Source organism: Podarcis erhardii (genome assembly GCF_964252035.2).
Source record: "Podarcis erhardii genome assembly, chromosome: 6".
NCBI classification, from domain to species: domain Eukaryota; kingdom Metazoa; phylum Chordata; class Lepidosauria; order Squamata; family Lacertidae; genus Podarcis; species Podarcis erhardii.
The window spans coordinates 19,379,934-19,396,003 of record NC_138510.1 but is presented as its reverse complement, the minus strand read 5'-3'; the positions used below and the strand labels follow the sequence as shown (position 1 = coordinate 19,396,003).

The 16,070-nt window shown below is 46.3% G+C and overlaps 1 protein-coding gene across 2 annotated transcripts in view; it reads left to right on the top strand.

The window, feature by feature from the left end:
* Window positions 1-16,070, top strand: part of PTPN1 (protein tyrosine phosphatase non-receptor type 1) — an 88,235-nt gene continuing 72,165 nt past the window's right edge. Inside the window, exon 1 of one of the 2 annotated variants that reach the window (XM_081867735.1) lies at window positions 1-295. In XM_081867735.1, coding sequence (XP_081723861.1) covers window positions 92-295 — 204 coding nt within the window. In that variant the 5' untranslated portion in view covers window positions 1-91. The remainder of the gene's footprint in view (window positions 296-16,070) is intronic. The other variant, XM_081867734.1, reaches the window with a different exon arrangement.

Genomic DNA, 16,070 nt, shown 5'->3' with positions numbered 1-16,070 from the left:
CCCGGAAGGCTCGGGGGCCGGGCCGCTTGCGTCGCTTCCCGTGGGCTGGCGAAGGGAAGGGGAGAAGCGGAGGGAAGGGGAGGCGCTGCCCATGCAGAGCAGGCAGCAAGAGCCGCCGCGGCGCTCCGGGGAGCAGCCGGAGCTGGAGCAGCCCAGGGCAGCGGGAGACGCCGTGGAGGAGCCGGAGGAGGAAGAGGCGGAGGAGCCCGGCCGGGCCCGGGCCCCCCACTCCATGGAGATCGAGAAGGAGTTCCGCCGGCTCGACCAGGCCGACAGCTGGGCCGCCATCTACCAGGTGAGCCGGGGCCGGGCGCGGAGAAGAAGCCAGGCGGGCAGCGCCGGCGCCCGGGAGCGCGACCGAGCGAGCTCGGGCTCCTCCGTCCTCCTCCGCCGCCGCCGCCCCATTGTCCGCCCTTCCCCACCTCTCCACCCCCAACTCCTTTTTCTGCTGCCCTAGAGACTCGCCCCTTGCCTCGGGCTCCTTGCTCCTACTCCTTCCTCTCACTCATAATAGAGTTTTGTGTTACTTTAAAAAAAACTGCATTTCTCCTCAGCCTTAATTTTGGGTTGTGTGTGTATGGAGAGCCCCCCTCCTCCTCCTCCTGCCCCACTTTCTGACCCCCTTTCCCTTGTTGCTCGGCTAGCATGGAAGACATAGAAGGGAGCGCATTGTGTGCGCTCTCCGGTTCGGGTCAGCTTCCCTTTTGAGGCATCTCCCTGTCAGGTTCTGTCGAGCCCTTTAGAGATTATGCTGCTACAATTGTGGGTCTTGTCGGTGTGTTTCATTTTTATCTCATTTCTAACACATCTGCTTTGGGAAGCGTGAGAGAGGCTCCGTTGTTTTTATCCTTGTCCCCCCCCCTCGAAGCAATGCTCTTTCTTTCCAAACCCCTCCAGCGTCTCTGCCCCCTTGTACAAGGTTTCTTGGGGGCTGGGGGGGGGGGCTGACTCTTGGCATGCCCTCCCAGACATGTCTGTGTGCAATCTGCTTAGGGTAACTCTTTCTCCGTTTGTTCTTCCCTAATTAACAGCTTCCTACAACAACCCATCGTTCTGCCCTGCCAAGAAATAATTCTAGTAATCCCTTTTCCCCTTGTGAAGAAGAGTGTTACTCTACTTGTCTTCCAGTAGTCTAGGTTTAGAATTAAATAACCTTTTTTACATCCTTCCCCGGCTAAGGACATTAAGAGTCGTTTGCGTCTCAATTCCACAAGCATATTTTGCTTTATTGTCCTATATTCCTATATATTCTTGTACTAATAAGGGTAGCCTACCTGGAACCTGAAAAACCTGGTTATCTTTTTGTGTGTGGATATTTTGTGATACATGTGTATGTATTAGCTTGAAACTGGTTTTTTTTAATCCTCTTTTTTTGTCAGTCTTTATAATGCTGACTTTAATTTTGAAAATGTTCCCTAACACTATTGCATAACAGTGGTCTGAAGATTGGAGTCATGCTCATATATTTAACAAGTTTTTTGGAACAATTCTCTCCTCGAGTAAGTTGCATTAGGTAGGACGTAACAGGCAAGAATAGTCACTGAAATCAGTTGCCATTATTATAAAAATGATTGTATATCTTTTAATAACCGTGCACAAATACTTGTACAAATATTTTGCTGCCTCGGGGTTTGGGGTGAATCAATGGTGTGGTTGAGAGAAGGGCTTTCTCCCCAATTCTTTAATGAGCATCTGTTTTGGCATGGAATTTGTAAGATGTGTTTTAATGGATATTGATGGGGTTTTAGTTCATACGCTGCCAGGCTAAATCAATATGAGAGATTGGGCTTTGCTACTACTCCCTTTGCAGGGGAGGTGAATGTATTTATACCTTGCCCTGGGGCTTTTGGAGAATGGAAAGGTTGCAAAATCAATTCCTTTCCTTCCGGTTATGTTATGAAGGATTGAGGGAAATATTTTGCATAACTTGGAAGGTGAGCAATGATGTTTACACCACTGAACTAGAAATCAAGACTGTAGGCCTTTGCAGAGTTAAGCCCATTGATTTCAGCCGGTTTCAACACACCTAGCTGCAAGTAGGATTGGGATACACAATTGGTTTAGGTTTGGGGTAGGGGGTTGCTCTTTTTCCTGCATTGCAGGGGGTTGGACTAGATGATCCTTGGGGTGTCCCTTTCAATTCTACAATTCCGTGATTCTTCTTGTGGCATTTATGTTCTTCATTGTGTTATGAAAGTGAGAATTTTGTTCCCCCCCCCCCCCCGCCGCCCAAATGTCCTTGGAACAGAAGATACCGTGAAGGCATAACACTCAGAAAGGACTTTGCAAAATGCATTAGGCCAGTGTAGCTGTTACTCTTGCTTCAATCTAATTTTGTCCTTTCCTCGTAGCTTCATTGTATAGTATCACTTGGATGGTAAATTATGTCAGCCAAAGTAAGGAAATTAGGTCAAGGTGGCTGCTCCACACTCTCTCTAGTCTTACACCATGTGCTTTGCATAAAATCACTCCTTAATGTGGTAGCACTTCACAGCGTTTGTGAGCACTTCGCTGCTAAAAGCACAGTAGGCACATTTAAGAGAGCGCTGCAAAACTTAACTGCTAATTCTTAGAAAAATGTCTATACTTGTTCCACGATCGCAGCTTCAAGTTCAGTTCAGGTCAGAAATAAACACTGGCATCTTCTGGCCTTGGAGAAATGCATCTAAATGTTTTCTCTAGTGCACTTGTCACTGAAGAACACTTAAATTCTCACCTGTGCTGGGGTCAGTAGAGCTGTCAGGTATTGACTAGACCATGGAGTTGAACAGCCTAACCTCCCCCATCCCACCCTTGCTTCAGTCTTACACAGAGTCATCCAGTTCCTGAATAAACCAGCAAACTTCACAGCAGTTTGAAATATTTAGGTTCACCAAGTCCTTCAGTGGAAATGTGGGCGGCTTGCTCAGTTTTGACACAAAGGTACATGCTGCATGTGGGATCATTGCCACGTTCTTTTATCAAGCCAGCTTGCCTTTGCAGTAAATTGTTCTCAAAAAACTCCTTCGTTTTCAAAGACTTTCCTCAATCGCCTGTTCATCTGTCCTCCCCGCACCCGAAAAACAACCTTCGCCGCAGTGGTCTTCCCTTCGCTGTTTCTTACCTAGCCATATCCATTCGCTTCATCTCTGTGGTGCTGGCCTTTGGGGGCTTCTAGGTGGGCTGCCAGGTGTGTGTGTAACACCCATAAAACAAACAGACCTGTGGTATAGTCCATGTGGCAAAAGCAAATTATGAATCGGTGGGATGGCACCTTGCCCTACAGCTGTACAGTGGTACCTCTACTTACGTTCACCTCTGGTTCCGTATCCTTTGGGATACGTACGAGGCAAACCTGGAAGTATTTTTCTGGGTTTTGCCATGCGCAAAAGCACTCTACCGCCGACATGTGCAGAAGCGGTCCCTCCACTTGCGGAAACTTCAGGATCCAACTGGAGCTCCGGAACGGATCCCGTCTGCAACCGGAGGAATCACTGTACTCCTTCCTCTCCACTTCTGGTTTAGCAATAAGGTTTGCAGCTAACCTTGAAAAAAGATGCTGTTGGAATAAGATACTGTTCATCCTAGAAGGCAGGAACGAAGCACCTGTGGTCCTCCACCGGCTGCTAGATCAAGCCAATGTCCCATCCATTCTAGCATCCCTGTCGGAAGTCTGCAAGTGAACATGAGCCACAGCAGTCTTCCCACTTATGGCTCCCAGCAGCTGGTATTCAGAGACATACTGCCTCCAGTCGTGGAGGTAGAGCGTAGCCATCAACTCCCATCTTCCCTGACTTTTAGCCATTCTGGTTGGCACTGGAACTGGAATCCAAAACACATTGGGAGAGCCGCAGGTTCTTTGCCTGAGAAACAGCTTCATCAGTTGCTTTTGGGTTTAGAATCCAGCTTGTTGCCGGAAGTCCAAGTGTAAGAAACTGGGATAGGAACCAAATGGTTTCTGGGACCTGGATTGTGGGCGCCAAAACAGAATGTCTAGTTGCTGTTTGGGGGGGGGCAACACTTTTTATTTATTATTTCGATCAGCACAAACTAATACGCAATTCAAATAAGTTACACGGTGTTAATATCACATTTTTAGCAGAAACTGTAAATAACATGTTTAATTTGGTATTTACAATAGAAATATTGGTACCATGCTTCAGTTTTCAAAACCCTCAACTCTTTATTGTGAAACATATTGTCGATCCTTAACATATACTGTATATAAGCCTCACTCCCCCCCCCCCCCCCATCCTGACTAAAAAGTTAAAGTGCAGCTTATATTCGCGACATTACAGTATGCAGCCAGGAGCACAGGGCAAACAGGACTGCCCCACACATAGTCCCCCATCCTCTCCCCCAAGGCTGGGAAGGGAGTAAGCAACAAAGGGGCAACGCAGCGCGGCTCCCCTCACCCCGCCCAGTGTGTAGCCAGGAGCAGCGAGGAATGGAGCAGCTTAAATCCGGGTATTTTTTCTCTTTTTTTCTCCCCCCGCTCCCCAGTTTTAAAGGTGTGGCTTATATTCGGGTGCGGCTTATATTCGGGCCAATACGGTACTTTGAGGCTTCAAATCACATACATTTCAGTAATCCTTGAGTGCCAGCCAGGCGCAAAAAAAAAATGGCACCCAAACTTCGGAAGGTGCTCAGAAATGGAGAATCTTTAGGTGTAAAATGCGCCTAAATGTGCCTGGGACCCTGCTCATTTTGAACCCAGGCTGGCACTAAATAAATATTAATAATGAAGTACAGGCAACTCCTAATTTACCTAGGAGTTACCTTTCACGGCACTGCGTGTTTAAGTGAAATTGTATATATTTGAAACTCCAGTGAAAACGCCCCATTTTCCCCACTGCCCCGTTCCCCCATATCAGATGTGTCTAAAATGGTCCCTGCCCGTGGTAAACTCATTATCAATATTCGTGTGGGGCTCAAGGGGTCTGGGGTTGTTATGTCTTTCCTTAGCTTGGTCATAAGACTGGAATAAAACAATTTATAGTTTTATAGGCTACTTGCCTTTAGAGTGCCTTTAGAGGCCTTTGGTCAGGGCTCAGCCTGACTCCCCTTCCCCTTTGGTATAAGAACTAGTACGAAAGAGGCCTCCCAGCATTCTCACAGGCCCATATAAGATCAGTGTACACAGTGGACCTGATGAGCATTTACTGTTCCCAACCCAAATCCTGCAGAAAGCCATCTAATTCAGATTTTAATTCTATCCTGATTTGTTTTTAAGAGGTGATTTAATTATTGTTTGATTTTATATCAATGTTTATATTTGATGTTAGCCGCCCTGAGCCCGGTCTCTGCCGGGGAGGGCGGGATACAAATAAAAGTTTATTATTATTATTATTATTATTATTATTATTATTATTATTATTTATTAATTTTTTAATTATACATGAACTTTTAATAAAAGAGTATGCTGTCTTTAGAAGCATGTAGGATGCATTAAACTCCAGACTACAGTGGTACCTCGCAAGACGAATGCCTCGTAAGACGAAAAACGCGCAAGACGAAAGGGTTTTTCGTTTTTTGAGTTGCTTCGCAAGACGATTTTCCCTATGGGCTTGCTTTGCAAGATGAAATCGTCTTGCGAGTTTGTTTCCTTTTTCTTACAACCGTTAATACCCAGGGAATCCGCGCTCCGCAAGATGAAAAAAATCGCAAGACGAAACAACTCGCGGAACGAATTAATTTCGTCTTGCGAGGCACCACTGTATATGTTGAGTGTTACATTTTCTGATTATCCTTTTGCGCTCCTCCATTGGAAATAACTGTAATCACTACAACTGGTTCCCAAGGTCTAGGAAGAATTAAAATCATTGTTGAACAGCTGCCTATGGTGGAGTTCTAGGCCTTGCCTTGACTGGAGTTGTGCAGTGGAATGGTGGTCTATGTACTCCACATCTGTGGCTTTACATAAAAGTAAATGTGTGCTGAACACCAGCAAGTAAGTCCACAGACACGTCGAGTTTACACAAATGTTTACTTCCCATGCATACCTATGTGAAAACAAATTCTTGCACGCAGATAAATTACAGCACAATCTGTTCCTCTTCCAGAAGCTTTTCTGCCTGGTGGTTGTGCTGATTTGCCAAAAGTTACTAGCTGAGCGACTATTTTCATGCCAGCACTAAAGGCCAGCTGTAATAATCTATGGAGGTGTCTGGCTATATATATATATATTTATGTATGTATAGCTTGGGTGGCACTGGAAGAGTCTGGGATGTTGAGTAGGGGCTTCAACAGGAGGGAGAAACCAGGAAAAATCGCAAGTAGGCAGCTTCTGTGATTTATTGTATGTGCTTTATTGATTTTTCCTCCCTAATCAAATATTTCAGTTCAACTACTTTTGGCTAATGGGGGAAAAAACCTTTTGATGGATTTATGTTGCATGAAAAATTAACACAACACACTTGTTTAGTGGACTAATACCAATCAGAGCCTAATTGCTATTTAGGGCATTGGAAAAAATTCCAATTTTTTTGGTGTGGGGTTTTGTTTTTTTTAAAGGACCATCCCTGAATTTAAAGAGCTTGGTGGGTTTTTCTGGGAAGTCATTGCATAATAAAACTGAAAAGCCATGTACTTACCTGTCACACTTTTTGTTCGGGGGGGAAAAGCAAAGCAACACTATAATGCTTAAGCAGAACACATAGAAGGAGCTGGTCCTTAAAACACGTTGGGGATAATAAGTCTCTGACATGTAACTCCAGCCTAGAGGTGAGCCTTCTGGCAGAAGTGAGAGTGTTTGATGCCGTATCATATAATAATACATACTTTATTAACTTGGCTGTATTTATACCCCCCTTCATGTTATTTCTGGCATCACTTATAATTTTTGAGGTTGTATCTTCTCCCTCTTCCCATGGGGTGAACTACATTTGACCAATAGCAGTGATAATCCATATTAAACAATGAAATGTGAGCATTTTGAGAAGGAACAGAAAGAAAGAAAGAAAGAAAGAAAGAAAGAAACCAAGGGGGGGGGAGAGACATTTCTTTCTGAAAAAAAATATAATATCAGTTCCCTGTTCATATATTACACAATCTGACATGAATGACTATGACACAGGGTTCTCACTGAAAGTACTTTGGCATTTTTGTGCCAGATGGTTTGCCACAAATTCTTCAGGGCATAAGAGTTTGGGAAGGATGCCCAGGACAAAGGCAAAGAATCCAATCTGTTTTCCAGCCTGTACCAATGTCTCAGAAAATACTCAAAATAGCTCGCCACTTTTCTTGAAGCAATAGTGGTCTAGTTCTGGGAAGCAGCTGATGAGGCAGTAAACTTGCATCTTGGTTGTATCCCTTCAGAGTGCAGATGAGCATCTCACCGTGCAAATACCCACCTTTGGGGGGAGGAAATTCTACGCATAAAGAGAATGATGTGTAGAGAGAATGATGCTAAAACCACCCTCTTTGACATCCAGTTTTCTGTGTTTGAGAATTCCTATGGGGGAGAATTCCATCATACAGTGGTGCCCCGCAAGACGAACGCCTCGCAAGACGGAAAACCCGCTAGACGAAAGGGTTTTCCGTTTTGGAGGCGCTTCGCAAGACGAATTTCCCTATGGGCTTGCTTCGCAAGACGACAGCCCATAGGGAAATCTCCGGGACAGTGGGGAAGCGCAGCTCGTCTTCCCCGCTGTCCTCGGACCTCCTCCGAAGCCTGGCGGCGGGGCGGGGACACCTCCTCCCGCCGCCGGGCTTCGGAAGGATGCCCCGATGCCGGGCGGCGAGGCGGGAACGCCTCCCCCCGCCGCCCGGCATCGGAACGATGTCCCGAAGCCAAGCGGCGGGGCGGGAAAGTCTCCCCCCGCCGCCCGGCATCGGAACGATGCCCCGATGCCGGGCGGCGAGGCGGGAAAGTCTCCCCCCGAAGCCGAGCGGCGGGGCGGGAACGCCTCCCCCTGCCGCCCGGCTTCGGGGCGGGAAAGCCTCCCCCCGCCACCCGGCTTCGGGGCATCGTCCCAATGCCGGGCGGCGGGGGAGGAACGCCTCCCCCCGCCGCCCGGCTTCGGGGCATCGTCCCGATGCCGGGCGGCGGGGCGAGAAAGCCTCCCCCCGCCGCCTGGCATCGGAACGATGTCCCGAAGCCGGGCGGCGGGGCCGCGAAGCCTGGGCGCGCTGGCAACTCTCCACAAGGAGCGCTCCCGCTGCTTGCAGAGAGGTCCGCGAAGCCTGTCCTGGACCTCTTCTGAAGGCAGGCGGGGGGCAAAAGTCTTTGTCCCCCCTGCTTGCCTTCCCAGGGGCTTTTAAATCGCCCGGACAGCGGAGAAGTCCTCCGCTGTCCCGGGCGATTTTAAAATGCCGCCCGCCAGAAGAGGTCGGGGGAAGGCGGTTTCCATAGGAACGCATTAATTGATTTTCAATGCATTCCTATGGAAAACCGTGCATCGCAAGACGAAAAACTCGCAAGACGAAGAGACTTGCGGAACGAATTAATTTCGTCTTGCGAGGCACCACTGTACGAAAAACAAACCTATCTCATTCTGCTGTACGCACAGACCAGACCTGATATGGTCGAATGGACTTCAGGTGTACTTTGGACTTTAGGCCAGGGATTGATGAATTTGCTGAATTCCACATGTGGTGGGACGACAGTGATTATCAACCATGGCCATTGGGCTCAGGTTATCCATCTCTGTTTCATATGTTGAAACACACTTTAACTGAATGCTATCTTACATTTGGACTGAAGTCTCTGTGATGTTAATTGCATGAATGCTAGAAATGTGCATGTTTAAAACAAAATGTAAATAGTCTGTGCAGCACCATGAGTGCAGAGGATGGTGCTAAGGAGCTGCCCTTGGGAGGAAAAGTGGGATTTAAATTTTTAAAAAATAAATAAGAGTTTAATCTTACCATTTCCTGTGGCCCCAACAGAACATGCCCCTAATGGGGGGGGGGTTATTGGGTTGCTGTTTTTATTGTGATTATGTATTTTGTGGTTTTATATTTTGAGTTTATCTTGAGACCTCTGGGTATAGGGCGGTGTATAAAATCAATCAATCAATCAATGAATCAATGGCTCCTCTTTACACCAGGGAGGAAGCCTGCATTGGCACCAAGGGAGGTTTCTCCCTTCTTAAGCAAAGAGGGACTTTATGGAAAAGGGTTACAACTCTTCTCTCCCAGCCTCTGTGATCTGGATCTGTCGGAGGATCCCCTGAGGCTGCTACATGTGTAGCAAAAAAACATGCAAGTTAATTGCACCCATGCAATTATTGCCACATCTACTTTGGTCTTGAGTCTCCTCCTTAAGTGGCGCAGTCTAGACGCATATTTATCACCTGATGAGAGAACTAGACTTTAGGATATGGGGTGATGTTAACATGGAGAATGAGACTATTCATGGCTACTAGCCGCGATGGAGGCTATTGTGCTGCCTTCTCAGCTGGAGGCAGCCATGTTTCTGAATACCAGTTCCTGGAAACGGCAAGGCAGAGTCCTTTTTCTCTTACATCTTGGTTGTTGGTTTCCCACAGGCCTCTGGTTGGCTACTGTGAGAACAGGTTACTGGATGAGGTGGACCACTGGCCTGATTCAGCAAGGTGTCTTTATGTTCATATAAATGTGGCATAAGTAGCTTGCAGGCTGAAAGAAACAGCCAGCTGCAATGCTAAACCAAGCTGTAAGCCCATTGAAAGCTGTGGGACTTTCATGCAAACAAGCATGCCAAGGCTTACACTGTTTATCAGAGAAAGAGCAGGGGTGGCCTGCGTGGCACCAGCTAGATGTTGTTGCACTGCAACTGGCACCATCCCTCGCCATTGACAATGCCACCTGAACCTGGTGGGAGTTGTAGTCCATTAATATCTCCTGAGCAACATGGTGACCAGCCCCAACTTAGTGCTAATGGCAAGTGCCAGATTAAAGGAGACTTCTAAGCTAGGGTTACCAGACGTTCCCGGGGACAGTCTCTGGATCTGCAAATCTGTCCCCGGACAAATTCCACCCCCGGAATTTTCCCACATTTGCAAATCTGTCTCCGGGAAACGTGGCAGCAGCAGCCTCAGCAGCCCGGAACCAGCCTGGTAGCACTGCTCGCTGCCATGACGCCTGCCATTTTTCCTGCGCCACAGCAGCGAGCATCTCCTGAAGCCAGCCAGAGCCAACTGCACTACCAGGCTGGCCCCTCCTGGGCAATGGCCGCCTGCCCATGACTCCCGAGCCTCCCCCGATCCGTCAAAACAAAGGGGGTAGGCTCAGGAGTCACAGGTGGGCAGCATGCCGTTGCCCAGTTTTTTAAAAACTCTGTGCATTTATTCTTCACAGGGTGTGAAAGAAGGGCTTTGCACCTTTATACAATATGCATGTGTGCTTGGGCCCAGGGTTTTTTGCCTCACCATCCCCACTACTGACTCCCTGCTGCTACTCAGCTTCAAAAAAAAAAAAAAAAAAGTGTCTCCGGATTCATTGAAAAAAATCTGGTAACCATATTCTAAGCAGTGTTTGAACTCCTGTTGTTCTAGGATTTCATTAGTGTGAGCAGTTTCTGAGCTCTGGACACAGTACTGCGCCTAAGATTTCAGATTAAAACTGCAGATTGGAAGGAAAGGAGGGCCTTTTTCTGCCTCCCCACTTCCAGCTACTCTCTGAAGACTGGAGAAGAGACCCTCTTAAGAATATTAGGGGGGTGGGCAGGGGAAGGGCTAGACCAGGGGTCAGCAACCTTTTCCAGCCGTGGGCCAGTCCACCGTCCCTCAGAGCATGTGGTGGGCCAGACTGTATGGGGGGGGGGAATGAATGAATTCCTATGCCCCACAAATAACCCAGAGATGCATTTTAAATAAAAGGACACATTCTACTCATGTAAAAACACGCTGATTCTTGGACCATCCGCGGGCCGGATTGAGAAGGCGATTGGGCCGCATCCGGCCCACGGACCTTAGGTTGCCTACCCCTGGACTAGACCATGTGAAAAATGAACATAAGATTTTAGCTGCAGTTCATTCATTTTCAGCTTTGTATTCTTGTTATAAAAAAGTGCGCCTAGACATTCTGGTGTTGCACCCATAACCGAGGTTTAAGGTGCCGTTCAGCTCCTAGCTTTAATATCTCAGTTTCTAACACTGCTTCTAAGTAGGTGATAATCTTTCTGACAAAGCTAATGGTGTGCCTTTCAGAACATGTCATTTAGTACATGGATCTCTCTGGCGTATTTACTCTCAATGTGAAGGATATTGAGCAATAGCTGGCAGCCAAGGGAAGCAAGTTTTGGCAATTTCTTTATAAGCAAGAGGGTGGTATCTGAAGAGAATTTCCTGCTAAAGTAGCAATTAATATTACTGAAGTTCCTAAGAATTGAAAATAGATGCAAGGGAGCAGCTTGTGGTCTACATTCAACCTGCAATACTCTCTTGTAGAGTCTGGTCTCTTAAAATCTTGAGCACTTCTAAGGCCTCATGCCTTCAAGCTAACGCTGAATTAAAACAGCATTTTCTTTTATTTAAAATGCCATGAGGTTTTCAGTTAAGTAATATTGGTCTCTGGTATAAGCAAATCCTAAACAGTTTGTTAAAAAAAATCCAAAACTCCGATAGTGAACTCTACAGCAGCGTCAGGGAGCATAACGTTACTTCTGTGAATATAGTTTGGGCAGGCCATCCCAATCTACATGAGTTATTCAGGCACAGAAAGTTCTGTAATGGTAGAAATTGGGCTTTTTGAAAATAAGGTTGGATTCAGCAGAAGATTAAAGGCCTACAAATTGTACTACTGTAATCTTCTTTCTCGTGGTCACAATTTTCTACTTGCCTAGAGCGTTGGGCGCTGGGATGGATATATTTTTCAACTGGAAGCCAGCATTTTACAGACCATGTTCTTTGGAAACTTGCATCTCGAAATCTTTGTAAAAATCTAGTGGAGGAGGAGGAGGAGGTGGTGGTTTGGGACCTATTAATTTTGAAAGCCAACCCTCTAATCTGTCTGCAACTTTTCCAGTGTGTTAATTTTAATGGGTTCTTACTTTTAAAATGAACTCATCATTTTCAAAGCTCGGGTGACTCATCCTCTCCAGACTAAAATGCCACATGCAAATTTGTTCCTAAATATTACAAAATGTGGAAAACGGAAATTAACCCAGTACTTCAGTCAGTTCTTTTGGGATGACAAAAATTATTCTGCTCAGAAAACAAGTGACAGCTTTACCAGCTAGGACAACAGAACAGACGCTTCAGGGTGGGGGTCTCCAACTTAGATGATGGACTACAATTCCCACCATTGACCATGTTTGTTGCAAAGTACCAGATTGGGAGGAGGATGTTTCGCAGTGTCATCTATGCATGTGTTTTGATTTTATCTGGGGCTCACTGTTTTGGCACTGGATAAGCTGAAAGTTAAAAGGGACGCAGGTGGCGCTGTGGGTTAAAGCCTCAGCGCCTAGGACTTGCCGATCGAAAGGTCGGCGGTTCGAATCCCTGCGGCGGGGTGCGCTCCTGCTGCTCGGTCCCAGCGCCTGCCAACCTAGCAGTTCGAAAGCACCTCCGGGTGCAAGTAGATAAATAGGGACCGCTTACCAGCGGGAAGGTAAACGGCGTTTCCGTGTGCAGCTCTGGCTCGCCAGAGCAGCGATGTCACGCTGGCCACGTGACCCGGAAGTGTCTCCGGACAGCGCTGGCCCCTGGCCTCTTGAGTGAGATGGGCGCACAACCCCAGAGTCTGTCAAGACTGGCCCGTACGGGCAGGGGTACCTTTACCTTTACCTTAAGCTGAAAGTTGCTGGCTGTTGTCACCTTGATTTAGTGCCTGGTTTGATATGCACAGAGACTTGTTTTGTTGCTGTCCCACCAAAAATATGGCAGGAAGAATTATCAGAAGCTTCCTTTTACTATTGTTAACCTTGGACTGGACTTAGAAGAGGGAGGAGCAAAGTTTTTGTTCTTACAGCCTATTAATTATTTTCACTTACTGCTCAATTGGCAAAACTCATCTCATTCATGGACTTGCCACCCTTTTCTGTGATCAGTCGGTTGATATTATGTGTTGTGTATCGGTTCTGTTTTCTGCAGTAGGCCTGAAAGGCAGAGAAACTGCCCTTTAACAAAAACTGCTAGGTTGCTGTGCTCCTGAACCCAGGAATATCCCAGGCTATGCATAACCAATACTTCTGCTAGCATATTGCCAGCGGAGGTAACTTCTTATAGAAGCAAAACTACCGTGTATCTGTGATTACCGTCTGTGTAAACAGGTTACCCCTTCATATGGCATTAATAGCTGCCTGTGGTTAGATTGTACGCTGTGAATGGAATGAGGTTCATTCACATGACTAAATGTTGTTGGTGATAATCTGTTGTTATCTTGTGCGGTATTAGGTGGCTTAGACTTGTCACAAAGGGCTGTGATGGACACAGCACCTAGGCTGAAATGTTTTGAGATTTCAAATCTAATTTTAGGTGTTCCAAGTAAGATACAAATGGGACAATAATTTAAGTGCCAACCTGAAGGTGACTACTTTCAGAGCTGTATGTGCTCTCTCTGTTTGCCAGCAAACACAGAATCACGTGAGGACAAAACTCAGCATCCTGAAATTATTTATTGGCTGTTTGACTTGCAGAATATATATGTGGACATAGAGATAACCTGTGATTTGATGGCAGCTTTAAGGGGGTGTCCTTGTTACAAAAAAAAAAAAAGTTTATTAAATTTGACTACCCATAACAATCCATGCATCAGATGCACACTTTTGTTCCATGGCTGCACTGAAGAGAACTGAATCCATGAGTCTTTACAGTCAATGGAGACAGAGGTGATGTGTGATTTTATGGTTCTTTTGTTGGGGGGGGGGCAATTATACAATTTCAAGAGGAGCCATTTTATGAAATCTGATATTAAGCACATCTTTTCCATTTTCCTTCCACTGGTCTCCCAGATCACTACCTCTTTCCCATTCATCTGCTCCACTTTCTGTTCAGCTGCTTAGGTACAATCTGAAAAGTACATAGAGATGAAAGGGGAAGTGAGAGAGAGTGTACCTCTTCCAACTTCCCCGTCAGCTCTTTATGCTTTGCAAAGGGGATCAGTGTAACTACCCTTGCCACCTCATGACAAAGAGGCAGTGATTGGGCATTGGTAGATCCAGGCCAGGGGCTTTGTAGGCACCAAAAGAGGTCCTCAAGAGTGCCACTGTGCCCATGGCACTGTAATCCCTGGCTCAGCTTAGAGCTACATGGATGGCCCTGAGCAAAGCTTTGTCGTCATGTCCTCCCTTATCCCACTGGAGGAAGACTTAAAGAAGCCAATTTTATAAGCCATGGGTTGATGTTGGCTTGTACCGCGACTGTTGTTTTAAACCAGGATTTCTGTTTCTCACGTAATGTTAAGCCAAGGTTCTTTGAAACTGAATGCAAACTCCGCAGATGTCCTCTTCCTTCTGGCCATGCAGGGAGGGCGAGTGCTTGGGCACTACACTGTGCCATGTGGCACTACACTGTGGTTTACTGTTGCATGTGAACCAGCCAATTAGCTTAAAAGGAGAACGGCATGAACATAGCACAAAAAGGGCAAGTACTCGGCTAAAGCCTTCTTGAATAGCCAGCTTTGCTTCCAAGCATCTAAAAGCACACAGTGCTTGAAGGATCTTGCCTGCCAGGCATAATCCCCGTGGTGGGTTCTCCACTTTGCAGCCAACAACCAAGGAATCTAGAGCAAGGCTTCGTGTTCTGAATGGAGCATGCAGGGGAAGGAACATAATGGCCTGAAAGATATCTGAGTGCCAATCAGTTTAGAAATCTCCGGTTTTATTTATTTGTTTTCAAAAGCAAGTAATAGATGTGAAGGCTTCCAAGATGGGTCTGCTTGTATGTGGGTAATATCTAATAACATCTCAGACAGCAGCGGTCTGTCTGAACAGGCTGCCCTTGTCTTTGATCAGCAGCCAGGGTAACACTGTGGACAGAATACATTGGACTTGGAGCAGGAATAAGTCTGTTCAAATCCCCTTGCACCTTTGACGCTCTTGGGGTCGTCTTTTTCTTTGTTGATCACTCGTAGCCAAGTAAGATTGTCTTCTATAAACACGGTTTTAACAATGAGTCCATAAGTGACTGTGGAGGCCAATTTTGGATCCACACGTCCTTCCACAGTGGGGACATTGATTTCTGGGCGGGAGTTGATCACAGTGTGGATTTGCCAAGCGTGCCTTCCTCTTGGCACGTTTCTCCCTTGCGTCCTGAGTTCGAGTGTCTTCAAAGCCCATGACACCTTTGGTAAAGGCTGTTCTCCAACTGGAGTGCTCGCCGGCCAGTGTTTCCCAGTTGTCAGTGTTTATACTACATTTTAAAAGATTTGCCTTGAGAGCATCTTTAAACCTCTTTTGTCGTCCATCGGCATTACACTTTCCATTTTTCAGTTCGGAATAGAGTAGTTGCTTTGGAAGACGATCATCAGGCATCCGCACAACATGACCAGTCCAACGAAGCTGATGTTAAAGAATCATTGCTTCAACACAGGTGACCTTTGCTTCTTCCAATACACTGATACTAGTTCGCCTGTCTTCCCAAGTGATGTGTAAAAATTTTCGGAGACACCATTGATGGAATCTTTCGAGGAGTTGGAGATGGTGTTTGTAAGTGGTCCATGTTTCACAAGTATATAGTAAGGTTGGTAGTACAATAGCTTTGTAAACAAAGCTACAAAGCTCTTGGGGTAAGACTGGACCAGTCACACACTCTCGAACTAGGCCATATTGTTGTTCTGAGACTAAACAGGGTGTATAGATTATCACACCGGTTATAGAATATGAGACCCCACAGGATCTGGTATTTTTTCTGTTGAATTTTATAGATGGCTCCGTTAAACGTGTAGCATAAAGAATTAGTTTCATGTGTGGTCATAACAGCAAGCGTTTTGCTGCCCAAAGAAAAGTGGGGTGGGGGGGAGATTAAACCATTGCCATTTGTAAAAGGGTGGATAGGAGAAAATGTGAGAATTTGCCAAAGGAATACATCACATTAGAATAAGTGAGAGAGAGAGAGAGAGAGAGATAGTGAGGGGGAGGTGATGACAGGTTAAGTTTATAATAAAGTGGATCTTCTTTACCGAACGTGGTAAAAACCTGTTGCTTCTTGATTATTTATTTTTTAATA